The sequence below is a fragment of the Episyrphus balteatus genome, chromosome 3 (genome assembly GCF_945859705.1).
Source record: "Episyrphus balteatus chromosome 3, idEpiBalt1.1, whole genome shotgun sequence".
NCBI classification, from domain to species: Eukaryota; Metazoa; Arthropoda; class Insecta; order Diptera; family Syrphidae; genus Episyrphus; species Episyrphus balteatus.
In genome coordinates, this window is record NC_079136.1 from 71,971,561 (window position 1) to 71,986,657 (window position 15,097).

At 32.3% G+C, this 15,097-nt stretch overlaps 1 protein-coding gene across 2 annotated transcripts in view; it reads left to right on the forward strand.

Annotated features, from left to right (window-relative positions):
* The window catches only part of LOC129915307 (immunoglobulin superfamily member 10), a 454,480-nt gene that overhangs the window by 364,567 nt on the left and 74,816 nt on the right, over positions 1-15,097 (forward strand). For both annotated transcript variants that reach the window (XM_055994794.1, XM_055994795.1), the window contains exons 6-8: positions 4,988-5,128; positions 11,738-11,869; positions 11,941-12,038. In XM_055994794.1, the coding sequence (XP_055850769.1) occupies positions 4,988-5,128; positions 11,738-11,869; positions 11,941-12,038 (371 nt within the window). The remainder of the gene's footprint in view (positions 1-4,987; positions 5,129-11,737; positions 11,870-11,940; positions 12,039-15,097) is intronic.

Consider the following 15,097-nt stretch of genomic DNA (forward strand, 5'->3'; position numbering starts at 1 on the left):
GTCCTGTCTATTGTCTATATACAATATAAATTTTAATCATTTATCTGTTGAAGAAAAAAGATAAAAATAAAAAACGGTTAAAAAACTTGGGAAAAAAAAACTTGTTTTTCCCGTTATTCGGTCAAAAATCATTTTAAAATACCAATTTTTTGCACATGTATCCGCACAGTTAAAGACTACATGTTTTTTGAACGCTACGAAAAATTTTGAAAAATAAAAACTCAAACGAAAATGACCCAAAATAAGTAGGTGTTTTTCAAAAATTCATATTTCGAAACCCAGAGACTTAAAAAAAAATCTGTATTAGTTCCTTTTTTTTTATTATCTATCGAATGACGTTTTTCAAATTGTCAAAAAAAAAATTTCCCCTACCTATATCCACTACTTTGTCAAAGGTCTACCTCATGTTTTAGTTTTAGAAAACCATTTATTAGGTACTTGGTTTTGAAATTTTTTAGAATTTTTTTTAATACCATTTTCAGTCTTGCAATAAATGTATCTGTCGATTAAAAAAAAGTTCAACTCTTTACATTGTCGCGTTAAAAAAATAGCCAATTTTTTGCAATTTTGTTTTACCTCTATTTACCTTATTCTTCATTGAACAAAAATATTCTATTGAGAAAAAAATTTAATATTCTTACTATTAATTACTATCCGAAGTAAAAAAAAACATGACGTCATACATTTATATTTGACTTTAGATTCAAATTAGAAATAATAAAATCTATTAGAAAAATACCCAATTTTTAAATTAAAATAAAAAAGCAGAGATGTCTCAATTGTGCTAGTTTAAAAAATTCAAGAAATATCATGTCTCTCAAGTTAGCAGAGCAAGGTCAGCAGAACATATGTTTTGTTATTGGATCTTTTAGTGCTTATTAAGTGCTAATTAAGTGCCCCAAAATTAAATTAAGTGCTCCACTACTTTTGGAGAAAATTAATGTTCTGCTAACTTGATTTAAAGTTAGCAGAGCAATTACCAGAAAATGCCCTAAACTGCTCGTAGAAAAATCGGGTTTGGTATAATATTTAGGTGCTAATTAAGTGCTCTACGAATCCCAAAAAAAATTTCCAAAAAAAATTTTTTTTCCAAAAATAATTTTTTTTCTGTGATTTTCGAAAAAAATTTTTTTTTTTTTTTTCAAACTCTCTTAAATAATTAAGTGCTTAACTAATATAAGTTAAGTACCCCATTTTCCGAAGAATTTTCCGAGATTTTCCATTAAAAAAAAATATTTTCATTTTCCATACAAATTCATGTTCTGCTAACTTGAATTTTGATTTTTTCAAAAAATTCCACTTTTTTCGACAAAATTCGAATTGAATAATTATGTGCTCGACTAATTTGAATTAAGTGCTCCATTTTCCGAAGAATTTTCCGAGATTAAAAAAAAAAAAAAATTGTCATTTTCCATACAAATTCGTGTTCTGCTAACTTAAATTTTGATTTTCTCAAAAAATAAATTTTTTTTTGACAAAATTCAAATGGAGTAATTAAGTGCTCGACTAATTTGAATTAAGTACCCCATTTTCCGAAGAATTTTCCGAGATTTTCCATTAAAAAAAAATATTTTCATTTTCCATACAAATTCGTGTTCTGCTAACTTGAATTTTGATTTTCTCAAAAAATAAATTTTTTTTTGACAAAATTTAAATGGAGTTATTAAGTGCTCGACTAATTTGAATTAAGTACCCCATTTTCCGAAGAATTTTCCGAGATTTTCCATTAAAAAAAAATATTTTAATTTTTCATACAAATTCGTGTTCTGCTAACTTGAATTTTGATTTTCTCAAAAAATAAATTTTTTTGACAAAATTCAAATGGAGTAATTAAGTGCTCGACTAATTTGAATTAAGTGCTCCATTTTCCGAAGAATTTTCCGAGATTAAAAAAAAAAAAAATTGTCATTTTCCATACAAATTCGTGTTCTGCTAACTTGAATTTTGATTTTCTCAAAAAATAAATTTTTTTTTGACAAAATTCAAATGGAGTAATTAAGTGCTCGACTAATTTGAATTAAGTACCCCATTTTCCGAAGAATTTTCCGAGATTTTTCATTAAAAAAAAAATATTTGCATTTTCCATACAAATTTTTTAATGGAAAATCTCGGAAAATTCTTCGGAAAATGAGGTACTTAATTCAAATTAGTCGAGCACTTAATTACTCCATTTGAATTTTGTCAAAAAAAAATTTATTTTTTGAGAAAATCAAAATTCAAGTTAGCAGAACATGAATTTGTATGAAAAATTAAAATATTTTTTTTTAATGAAAAATCTCGGAAAATTCTTCGGAAAATGGGGTACTTAATTCAAATTAGTCGAGCACTTAATTACTCCATTTGAATTTTGTCAAAAAAATTTATTTTTTGAGAAAATCAAAATTCAAGTTAGCAGAACACGAATTTGTATGGAAAATGACAATTTTTTTTTTTTTTTAATCACGGAAAATTCTTCGGAAAATGGAGCACTTAATTCAAATTAGTCGAGCACTTAATTATTCAATTCGAATTTTGTCGAAAAAAGTGGAATTTTTTGAAAAAATCAAAATTCAAGTTAGCAGAACATGAATTTGTATGGAAAATGAAAATATTTTTTTTTTTTTAATCTCGGAAAATTCTTCGGAAAATGGGGTACTTAATTCAAATTAGTCGAGCACTTAATTACTTCATTTGAATTTTGTCAAAAAAAAATTTATTTTTTGAGAAAATCAAAATTCAAGTTAGCAGAACACGAATTTGTATGGAAAATGACAATTTTTTTTTTTTTTTAATCTCGGAAAATTCTTCGGAAAATGGAGCACTTAATTCAAATTAGTCGAGCACATAATTATTCAATTCGAATTTTGTCGAAAAAAGTGGAATTTTTTGAAAAAATCAAAATTCAAGTTAGCAGAACATGAATTTGTATGGAAAATGAAAATATTTTTTTTTTTTTAATCTCGGAAAATTCTTCGGAAAATGGGGTACTTAATTCAAATTAGTCGAGCACTTAATTACTTCATTTGAATTTTGTCAAAAAAAAATTTATTTTTTGAGAAAATCAAAATTCAAGTTAGCAGAACACGAATTTGTATGGAAAATGACAATTTTTTTTTTTTTTTAATCTCGGAAAATTCTTCGGAAAATGGGGTACTTAATTCAAATTAGTCGAGCACTTAATTACTCCATTTGAATTTTGTCAAAAAAAAATTTATTTTTTGAGAAAATCAAAATTTAAGTTAGCAGAACACGAATTTGTATGGAAAATGACAATTTTTTTTTTTTTTTAATCTCGGAAAATTCTTCGGAAAATGGAGCACTTAATTCAAATTAGTCGAGCACTTAATTATTCAATTCGAATTTTGTCGAAAAAAGTGGAATTTTTTGAAAAAATAAAAATTCAAGTTAGCAGAACATGAATTTGTATGGAAAATGAAAATATTTTTTTTTAATGGAAAATCTCGGAAAATTCTTCGGAAAATGGGGTACTTAATTCAAATTAGTCGAGCACTTAATTACTCCATTTGAATTTTGTCAAAAAAAAATTTATTTTTTGAGAAAATCAAAATTTAAGTTAGCAGAACACGAAATTGTATGGAAAATGACAATTTTTTTTTTTTTTTAATCTCGGAAAATTCTTCGGAAAATGGAGCACTTAATTCAAATTAGTCGAGCACTTAATTATTCAATTCGAATTTTGTCGAAAAAAGTGGAATTTTTTGAAAAAATCAAAATTCAAGTTAGCAGAACATGAATTTGTATGGAAAATGAAAATATTTTTTTTTAATGGAAAATCTCGGAAAATTCTTCGGAAAATGGGGTACTTAACTTATATTAGTTAAGCACTTAATTATTTAAGAGTTTGAAAAAAAAAAAAAAAAATTTTTTTCGAAAATCACAGAAAAAAAATTATTTTTGGAAAAAAAATTTTTTTTGGAAATTTTTTTTGGGATTCGTAGAGCACTTAATTAGCACCTAAATATTATACCAAACCCGATTTTTCTACGAGCAGTTTAGGGCATTTTCTGGTAATTGCTCTGCTAACTTTAAATCAAGTTAGCAGAACATTAATTTTCTCCAAAAGTAGTGGAGCACTTAATTTAATTTTGGGGCACTTAATTAGCACTTAATAAGCACTAAAAGATCCAATAACAAAACATATGTTCTGCTGACCTTGCTCTGCTAACTTGAGAGACATAGAAATATCATAATGAAAGGTTAAAAATAGTGTTTTACAAATTTTATTTAAACTAAAATTCTGTTTGCCATTTTGGTCGGTGACGCTATTTTGAATGAAAAAAAGAGTATCAGCGTTTTAGTTTTCTTTATGCTTAAGGGTCCAGTGTTTTCTATTCTACACAGTTAAATCTTTACAAAAACTATAAGTACACTCATTGTCTAAATGCTTTTGATTTTTGTTTAAACTTTGTCTTATGTAGTCTTATAGCCTACGCTTGAAATATTTCATATATCAAGACGACATTTTGAAAATTAGAATAAATGTAGAATTGTATAAATCGTTTTTATTGCAAGTCTTAAAAATACTCCTTAGATATCATTAAATTGTATCAAAAATGTATTTCCTTTTGAAAACCTACAAAAAAAAAAAAAAACTAATTTGTTATTTAACGTCAACGCCTTTTTGCGTAAACAAACCTTTTATGATAACTATCTCAGTTTTCATTCAATTTATCCCTAACAGCTTTTCGGTTCATTAAATCCGTTTCGCACCATCAACAAATTCCTCCAAAGATATAAGAGACACCACTCCCTCTCACCTTACATAAAAATAAATTTCTATCAATGATTGTTTTTTCCTTTCTTTAGCTTTCATCGTGTCGCTAAGAAATTTTGATTACATAAATGATAGGTACTATCATCATTATTTTGCCAATGAACCTTAATATCTTTCCACTTTTCCCATCGCATCGCAGATCTCTTTTTCTTTTCTAAGCCATAAGTTTGGAATTTTCTTATCAACTTTGTTTTTTTTTTCTCTTTTTTGCAGTACCTCCACGGATTCATCACATAAGTACGGGAGGACATTTGCAAGTCAAAAAAGGTTCCTCAGTAAGAATTGAATGCTCAGCATCGGGTAATCCAACGCCAAACGTTACGTGGAGTAGGAAAAATAACATTTTACCAAGTGGTAAGTATATACGAATTCTCATACTTATACACATACACAATACACATACAGGTATTTAGTATTAGATGAAGGGGGATTTTCTCATCCCTGGTTCTTTCAATGTTAGTTTAGATTTTTCATAGTTGATAGCAATTTCAAAAACATTTGTTTGTCACATTTCGATTATTTTTTTTTGTGCTGGACATTTTCCAAGATTTGGTAAACAATTTTTTTGACTCTTTTCATTTGCTGTTTTACTGGGACGTGCATTTATAAGAAAGTTGAGAAAGTTTTTTGTTTAGATGTTTTATGTGAGCAGGTCAATAGAATAGTTCAAAAACAGCTTTGGGTCAGGAGAAAAGTTTATTGAGAAAGAAAAAGGAATTAGAGATACATGCATTTTTGTTCTTCTTTTTAAAAATTTTTTTTTTGCATTTATATGAATTGCTTAAAAATTAAAAAAATTGAAAAAAAAAGAAAATATTCAGAAAGAAATGAAAAAAAGTTAATGTCTTCGTCTCGTCTTTTCGCAAAATAAGCTGTGTTTTTGGGGTAACTCAATTCAAAATTAATCACGCAAAACCAAATTGCACAATTACCTTCTATTCTCCTTTTATTCAGCATTAAACACAAACTTTCAAATAATATGTCATATCGCCAGATTATGGGCGGAATTCATAGTTGTCACTAAAGTTGAGAAAAATCTTAAGCTTTCGCTCAAGAGAATCCTTATTCATAGTCATCACTGGAGTCGAATTTTTTCTCAAGTGAACGGCTCAGGGGGTTTTTTTACTTAAGGGAATGCTTACCTAAGTTTTTTTTTCAGTCAGTTGACAGCAAATCACATCTAGGCAAAATAACATCATGGTGAGCCTAGCGACACACACCAACATCTAAGAGCTTTCCATTAAGCGTGCATGCAGTTCCTTGGGTTAGGCGACTGGAGATCACCGGCGTAGTAAAAGACGATCACATTACAAAATCAGGAGCATGCCAGTGTCGACAATTTGCGAAAAACGTTTCGCGAAATTTTCCGAAAAATTTCGAGCATTATGGAAGTACTTGCTAACACGAACAGCACTACCCCGCCAGGCAGTACCGCTGCTACACACGGTACTGATCCTAGACCGATTAGAAATAATCGGGTCAGAGCTATACGGATTCCGGGGGCTAGCAAAGTAATGCACGAGGTTAGAAGAAAATTGAGAGTCGCGAGTTGGAACGTGGGTAGCATGAACGGCCGAAGTTGTGAATTAGAAGAGATGATGAAGAGGAGGCGAGTGGACATCTTGTGCGTCCAAGAAACCAAGTGGCGAAACACTGGAAACAGAGCCCGTTTCTTAGACGTCAAGACAAAACAATGCAAGATGTTCTACTACGGAACAGAGCAAGGTAGAAACGGAATCGGTGTCATCCTTGCGGAAAAGCTTCTTGGAAGCGTTTTGGCCATTTCGAAGTCCAGTGACCGATTGAACTGGTGATGGAAGGAAAGGTGTGGAATATAGTCAGTGCATATGCTCCCCAAATTGGATGTGAGCAGCTGGAAAAAGATGCATTCTGGCTAGACTTCCACAACCTCATTAAAGACATCCCAAAGGAAGAGCTTTTGTTTGTGGGTGGAGATTTAAATGGACATGTGGGGAACGGCAACGAAGACTATGAGGACTGCCATGGTGGCCTTGGATTCGGAACTAGAAACCCTCCTGCTGAAGAAATTCTAAGCATGTGCAGGTCACATGGTCTTATAGTGTTGAATACCATGTTCATTAAACAAAGCCGAAACCTTATCACTTATAGTAGCGGTGGAAATGAAACACAGATCGACTACCATCTGGTATCTAGTTTCATGAAGCCGCTAGTGAAAGACTGCAAAGTGATATTAGGAGAAGCGATCGCCCAGCAACACCGTCTCCTACTGACAGAATTTTTTATGGAGACGAAGGCAGCAAACAAACAAAGAGAGGCTACCGGAGGAATCAAGTGGTACAACCTGGACAAAGGAAAAGGCAATGCATTCATCTCTGTTATGAGAAATTATCTGTGCGGAACCATCAGCAGACTACAAAACGAAGAGTGCAGAGTACAAAATATGTGGGACTCTCTGCAACGAACTTGCTTGTCGAAGGCGAGGTCACTGCTAGGAACATCAAAAGGAAACTACCAACGGGAAAAAGAAACATGGTGGTGGAGCGATGAAGTCAAAGCAGTGATATCAAGGAAAAAGACCGCTTTCCAAGCTTGGTCCAAATGCCCCTCTCATAATAGAGATGAAAAAGCACGACTCGAAGTGGACTACAAGCGCTACAAGAAGGAAGCCAAGAAGAAATGCGCCCAGCATAAAGCAGAGAGTACGGAAAGCATGTATCGCGAGCTAGGGGAAATATCTGATCCAGCTGCTGATGCAAACCAGGCTCTCCAGGAACTGCGACATGCCAAGATGAACAAGGGTGTAGCCATCTTCAAAATTGCCGCTCAAAGGAGAAGGAATGCTCAGGAAATACGTTCACCAAAGTTCATTAACGATGCTCAAGGCCTACTACTTGTGAATGACGATAAAATTCTCCACAGGTGGCGACAGTATTGTGATGAACTCCTAAATGAGCAATTTCCCAGGATATACTTTCCAACAGCCGAACCTAATTTAGACGAAGTACCCGACCTTACAGTCGAAGAAGTTAGCGTGGCGGTGAAAAACTCCAAGAAAGGAAAAGCTATTGGTCCAGACGAAATACCCTCTGAGTTCTGGAAGAAGATGGGAGACATTGGGTGTAAATGGCTCACGATTCTCATCTCCAAACTCATTAGCGGTGACCAAATGCCAAATCAGTGGAGAGAAAGTTTCCTTCTCCCAATCTACAAAGGAAAGGGGGACACACGAAACTGTGATAACTACCGATCGATTAAGCTGATGTCACACACCATGAAGATCGTTGAGCGGATTTTGGACGGCCGACTGCGAAAAATAATACGGCTGTCTGATGACCAGTGCGGGTTTGTCTCGGGTAAATCAACCACAGATGCCATACAGAGTTTAAGAATCCGAATGGAAAAACACCGTGATTCCTCAAGGGATTTGCATATTGTGCTTTTTGATTTCCAAAAAGGCATTCGATAGACAACCACGAGATCTGATATGGGTGTCCCTGAGACAGCGAGGGGTTCCGGATGTCTACGTGCGGATGATCAAGGACATGTACGAGGAAGTAAAAACGAAGGTAAAATGCCCCGCAGGAGTCACCGAAGAGTTCCCAATCAAAGTCGGTGTGCACCAGGGAAGCGTCCTGAGTCCTTTGCTCTTTATTACAGTCCTTGACTTCCTGCTTGAAGGAAAAGTGACGGATCCGAAAGTGAATCAGTTATTCTTTGCTGATGATGAAGCCATCATAAGTGAAGATCCAACATCCTTGCAACGAGCACTTGATGTGTGGGTGGATGTTCTGGAAGGAAGTGGGTACCGGATAAGCGCGAAAAAGACAGAATATCTCTGCTGTCCATTTTCTGACCCAGACGGCCCTATTCCGGACATTTACCTGAATGGAACAACACTTCCCAAGTGCGAAAAGTTCAAATATCTTGGATCTATGATCAACAACCAAGCTTCTTGTGATGACGACATCAATCACCGAATAAGTGTAGGGTGGATGAAGTGGCGCGAAAACTCTGCCATCTTCTGTGACCGAAAAATGCCCCCTAAACTGAAAGGAAAGCTCTATACTGCAGTTGTTCGCCCAGCACTTACATACGGTTCACAATGTTGGACAATGTACAGAACGTATGAGAGTAAACTGACAGCAGCTGAGATGAAGATGCTTCGTATGACAGCAGGAGTAACAAAGCTTGATCGAATCAGAAACAAGAAAATCCGAGGAAGCCTTCACGTCAAAAACACCATCTTGGATAAAATACAGCATGACCGTTTAAGCTGGTACTGTCATGTACAAAGGCGAAACCCTGAGAACCCAGTTCAAAAGGCGATCGCTTACGACGTTCCAACGCAATCGCGAAGAAGAGGCAGGCCTAAGAACTCATGGAGAAGACAAATGCAACGACAACTGCATTCAGTTGGCCTTAGACATGGAACAATTCAAAATCGAGAAGCCTGCCGACGTTTCCTGAGGTCAACCCGGCGAACCCCACATGCGGAGCCGTAGTGTGAAGCAGTAGAGTGGGAGAGTTGTGACCCCATCCGAGATCATGACTATCGTCGATAATGGAGAAGAAGAAGAAGAAGTCAGTTGACATTAAAATGCAAGTGTCATTGCGAGCGTTTGTTTTTTTTGTATAGCAATTAAAATTTGTACTAATTTTATAATAAAATAAACGAATCAAGAATATTTGTTTGAGTTGCACTAGAGGGACGACAAATTCGACGCGTATGTTGTTTTTTTTTTTATGAAAGTTAATCCCAACCAGTCAAATTTTTGAGTTTGAGACAAAATTTTAATCAAGACAAGATTTGTCTTTACTCAATTGACAGCCCTATTTTCATCACTCAACTTGCTGGAGTTGAGAAGAATCTTAACTCAAATAATGCCTATGAATTCCCCTCTACATGATCATAAAATTTCTAGCTGGATCAATTTTCTTAATTTCCCCTAATCTTTTTCACATGCAGTTAAAAAAAAATAAAAGTAAAAAAAGAGTACGTATACACCACAGTGTATATAGAAAATCTTAAAATAATGTTAATCACATTTTTGGTCTAAGTGCCAACCCAAATCGATATTAAAAAATATTTGCACTTAATAATTAACAACAACTTCATCTACTTTGTCAGTGTTAACAAAAAAAAAAACAGAAACAAAAATCCTTTCAAAAAGAATACAAAATTTAAAACTATATATGGTCTCAATCTTTGCCAATCCGAATGAAAAAAAAAAAGATTGTACAAAAAAGGACCATTTATAGTTTGTAGTTTAGCCTTTTCTAAAAAAAATAAGCATGAAATTGTTATCAAAATCGAGACAACCGTTTTTGTAAAACATTAAACTTTTTCAAAATAAGCGGTATTTTTATCTTAAAACAATAACCCTGAAAAGTCCTCTAAAGAGTCTCCAAAAACCACCACATAACAATTTTTAAATGAAACGGCCTATTGATTAAGATCTTTAAACAACTCAATACCAGTAATTTATCAGTTTTATTTCTTTTTAAAATAAAAAAAAAAGAAAATCTTTTAGTCTCGGTAAATTAATTATCCTGTTCAAAATATATAATATCCTGTGTTTTTTTTTTTTTCAAAGTTCTTAAACTTTTAAAAATCCTAAAATTTATATGTTTTCAATTTGTCTTGAACTTTTTCTGACACTATCAAATGTTTCTGATCAATTTAACATTTCGTTCCACAAAAAAACACAATGAAAAAAAAACTTCAGGAAGAAATTGCAAAAAAAAATACTTTCACAAAGCTTTCCTATAACACTGTTCTGACACTATATCTTTGTGATGCTATTATAAGTGACAACAAAAGCGAAGTACTATAACACATCTTTTGATATCAATTTGACGTTCAGTGGATGCCTAAGATTCGCTTTTTAGTAGAGGATGTGTGAATGTTTCAGGAGTTTTTAAACTCTTGATCTGTTTTTATGGTGTCGGGATAAACTGTTAATGATAGGGTTGCCAAAAGATAGTTATTTTTGTCACAACAAGAGCACCTACTCTGACAAAAACAAAACACAAAATTTAAAAAAAAATTCGTAATCCTTGCTCAAGTCGAGATTTTTCTTAACTATTGGGACTTTTGTGAGTGAATTTTTAAGTCTTGACTTGTTGCTCCTAATTTAAGCTATGAATAGCTCAAAAAGTTAAAAGTCTCCACATCATTTTACTGAAAAACACTAAAATCAATTTTTTGAATGGTCAGTTAAATTTTGATCTTATTTTCGTTAACATCTGGCAACCCTATTTAAAGGAGAATAATAGATATATCACTTTTAGAAGCCTCTTTCCTATTTTCCTGTCTTCCTTGCGGTGTAGTATAGTAGTTAGTGGTATAGTTCATGATGGTGCTACTTGACACTGCAAACTCATAGCCTTGGGACAAACATGTAATTCATCTCTTTGCCTACAAACAACAGAGAGGAGTCCCTAAAAAAAAAAGGACTTATATACAGATGCGGAAGACTAGAAGTAGAAACCTGATATGTGTGGCAAGTTAAAGGCTTGCTAAATGACATCCATTCGCAAAATGAAGTTGTTTTGGTATGTTTCTGTGCTGTGGATCGTTGACTCTCTGCTCTGCCGTCCTACTTCACATCTTCATTGGGTATCATCGTTGACGTGTCATCTAATATTTGTGGCTTTAATCTTCTCGCATACTAGACATAAGATAGGTATGTGTGTTTGCTTATATGTGGAATTTATAGGATGTTTAAAGGAACGGATGTTGTGGGTGATTTATAAGCTTTTATATTATTATTATTTTTTTTATATGAAAAATTAATGAAAAAAGAATGTTAATCGTTGTATTAAATCTTTAGCCCAAAAAAGAAATCATAAGTTGTCTTAAGTGGTTTTTGGAATCTTATCACTTTTTGAATTATTTAGTTTTTGGACAAACTGTAGTAAACCAAACCTTTTCTTTCAACTACAAAATATAATAATTTATTTATTTTTTTCCTTTTACAGGAGAAGAAAAACTTCATTCACATATTTTGTCAATAGAAAATGTTGACAGGCATAAGGGAGGTGTTTATATTTGTACGGCCAATAATGGAGTCGGACAACCAGCTTCAAGTCAAGTTGTCCTTCATGTTTTATGTAAGTATAATTTTTTTATAAATTTAAATTAAGTATTTGTAGACTTATGATTTTTGCCATTAAATTTGTAGATCCACCCGAAATATCGGTTGAAAGGCCTACAGTATTTTCTGGAGAAGGTCATGAAGCAATGTTGGTGTGTATAGTGCATGGAGAAACACAACCTGAGGTACATTTAATGATTTTAATGTTTTTTGTTTGTTTGTTGAATACTCATGAGTTTAAGCTTTAAAGAAGAAGTATGTGTAAGACCAATCTTTATTTGTTTATTTGATATTCTCCAGTCAAAAAAAAAAGTTAAAAAAAAGTCAGAACCAGGACAAAATTCACTAGCTGAAAATTGGTAAATACTTTTGATGTGTCGTATTGAAAGGGAAAGAAAAAATTCTTCGTCAATCTCATTAAAGCGATTTATGTTATTCATGTTATTTGTATGTCCAAAATATCAGGCTTTTAAAGCCGATTAAGACTAAGGAAAAAAAAAAACAATTTTTTAAATAAACTTTCTTATGAAAAAATTTGCCTCAAAGTCAAAAACATGACCGGCAAGAAAAATGGACACCATTTTAAAATTAATATGGTTACGAATCGACAAAAAAAAAATCATAAAAACAAAAAAGTGCGTATACACCCTGGTGACCGAAATGGTAGTTCTTCTAAATCTAAACTTTCACAATCCTTAAAAAATACAATCTAAGTCAAAGACACTAACATTATGAGGCACACTAACATTGTGAGCTTCGCGAAAACTTGGTTTAACACACCAAGTTTTCTAAATCGGTCTTTTCCTTTCGGACCATCAACCTCAGAACACCTCTCTTTAAGATTTTTTTAATGCACGATTTTATCTCAAATTTGAGTAATTTTAACGCTGGATGCAGTTTTGATTATCCTACAGATTATTCGTAACTTTTTCCTCGTAATCCAGATATCACTTTTTCAAAAATAAAGAAAGGTTAAAAGAATTGGGATTGGTTTTTTTGATTTATGAATTTCTCGTAAAAGACATAGAAATTTGTGTATACAGAAAAGTTAAAGTAATTGTTTCATTAAAATCTTACAAGATTTTCAAAAAACACATTTTTAGATTTTTTAAAAAATATTTCAATTTTTTTTTTTTTTGAAAATGGGTTATAATGAATTTTATCGAAATTTCGTTTTTTTGTGTTGAATGATATTTTCTAACTACCAATTTTTTTTTGAAAGTGTTAGAAAATTCTTATAGGTGGGTCTGGGTAGCTACAAATGAAAATATATAAACATTTTTTTTTTTAAACGACTCTAACGATTTTCGAATCTTTTTTTTTTTTCAAAAATCCTTAATTATTATAAAAACAGATTTTATTTATTTGCATTAATTATGAAATTATATAAAAAAAAATCAATTTTTTGGTCAATAAAAAACTTCAACATTTGAGTTATTTTAACCCTTAGAGCATGTGCGTGTTACCCAGTCGTGCATTTTTTATATAAATAATGGAAGTTTAGTTCAATTTAAGATGGATGCACAGAAGCACAATTTAATAAGAACCGCGAATTTAGAACAAGCTAAAGAATATATTTTTGTGATATTTTTGGAAAAACAATTCAGCCCTTGTCATTTTGAATAATTATGTCACCTTAGCAGATTCAAGCGCACAAACACATTCAACGTTACAATAACCAACTACCTTCACATTTTAAATTGAACACACCACTCTTGTTTTTTTTGTGTTCCTTTATGAATCATAAAAAAGTGATTAAGTCATTTTATTATCATACTCAAAATATTCTCATTAAACCGCCAAAGCAATAAGTCTCTGTCATATTAAATATTTCAATCCTTTCATAACAAACAGGAAATAAAAACTAAATTCTATTTTATTTACACCCATTAGATTTGATTTAAACGACTTGCTGGTTCAAAATTAAATTGTTTTTCAAAATTCTCTGACAGTGACCACGTTATAATGATAGACCAAAAGAAAAACTCATAGCTTAACAATAAAATTTTGAACCCGCCACATCAAGTCCTTCTACAAGGAAAAGTGTTGGTTGATTAAAAAAAAAAAAAAAACATGAAACCATTTAATTAAAATGCAAGTTGCAATACCAAAGACCAGAAAAACCACGAAATGTTTTTATGGTGGCCATTCGGTTCAATTCTTGTATGCATATAAAAACATAACGTTTATACATATACAAAATGAAAGGATAGGAAATCGCCATAACAATGAAACCTTTAAGACAATTTCTGGGGCCGCCTGGCAGACAAAAAATAATATTGGTGTGACCATACCGAAAAGAAAAAACAGAAACTTTAAGCCCGTTTCACACATTCGCCATTTAATATAACAGGAATTATACATAGTGACGCTGCGTCAATATTCTGATATATGTAACAACTCGTTCGATAACGCTAATGTGACTCTGAGAGAATCAAGTCTGGCAGGTTCCCAAACAACCGCAGCATCACCGCACTTTTTAGACTCCTGTCAAATCAAATTTCTGCGTCACGCGTCAAAAAACGTACGTGTTCTCTCTAAAACACTTCAAAGTAACCTAATAGAATGTAACGTTATCCTAAACTTATTTAGACCTTAAAAATCAAATATGGTAACACCAATTTGCCTCTAAAGTCCCCACACAAAACCGCTAAAAAAAGTTTGCGCGCGTAAAATTGTGCACATTAAAATGATTCAATGAGCACGTTGCATGCCAAAAAACAATTCTCTTTTTTCTACGAAGGACTCCCTTCAGTTTCTCCCACAAACAAAAATAAAAAACCCAACAAAAACAAAACAAGAACAAAATGGATAGATTCGCGAAATTGTAACAATGCATAGCCTGAAGTTGCGTCAAACCAACAATTTGCGTTATCAAAATAGTTTTTCATATAAATACTGAACTCTGATGTCAGCTATGTTTTATAAAAGTCCTTGTTTATGCTACACACAAAATTTTTCCAAGACATCAAAAATCAAATAAAAAATTAAAAATATAAAAATCAATAATTTCACTGCCATTAGAAAGCTCATTCCCTTTGTATACGTCATATTTTGTAACCCACGCGCGCGTTTAATACAGAACCATCTGCAAAGTTGCTTGTTGTTTTGTATTATTGCTGAGTACGGAAAAAGGATGATTAATTTAAATTTTTCCCAGGATGTCAAATTAAAAAAAATCGTTATGAAAATGAAAAAAAAAAAAACAACGAAAAACACCAACTGCTGACTTCAGTGGACATTG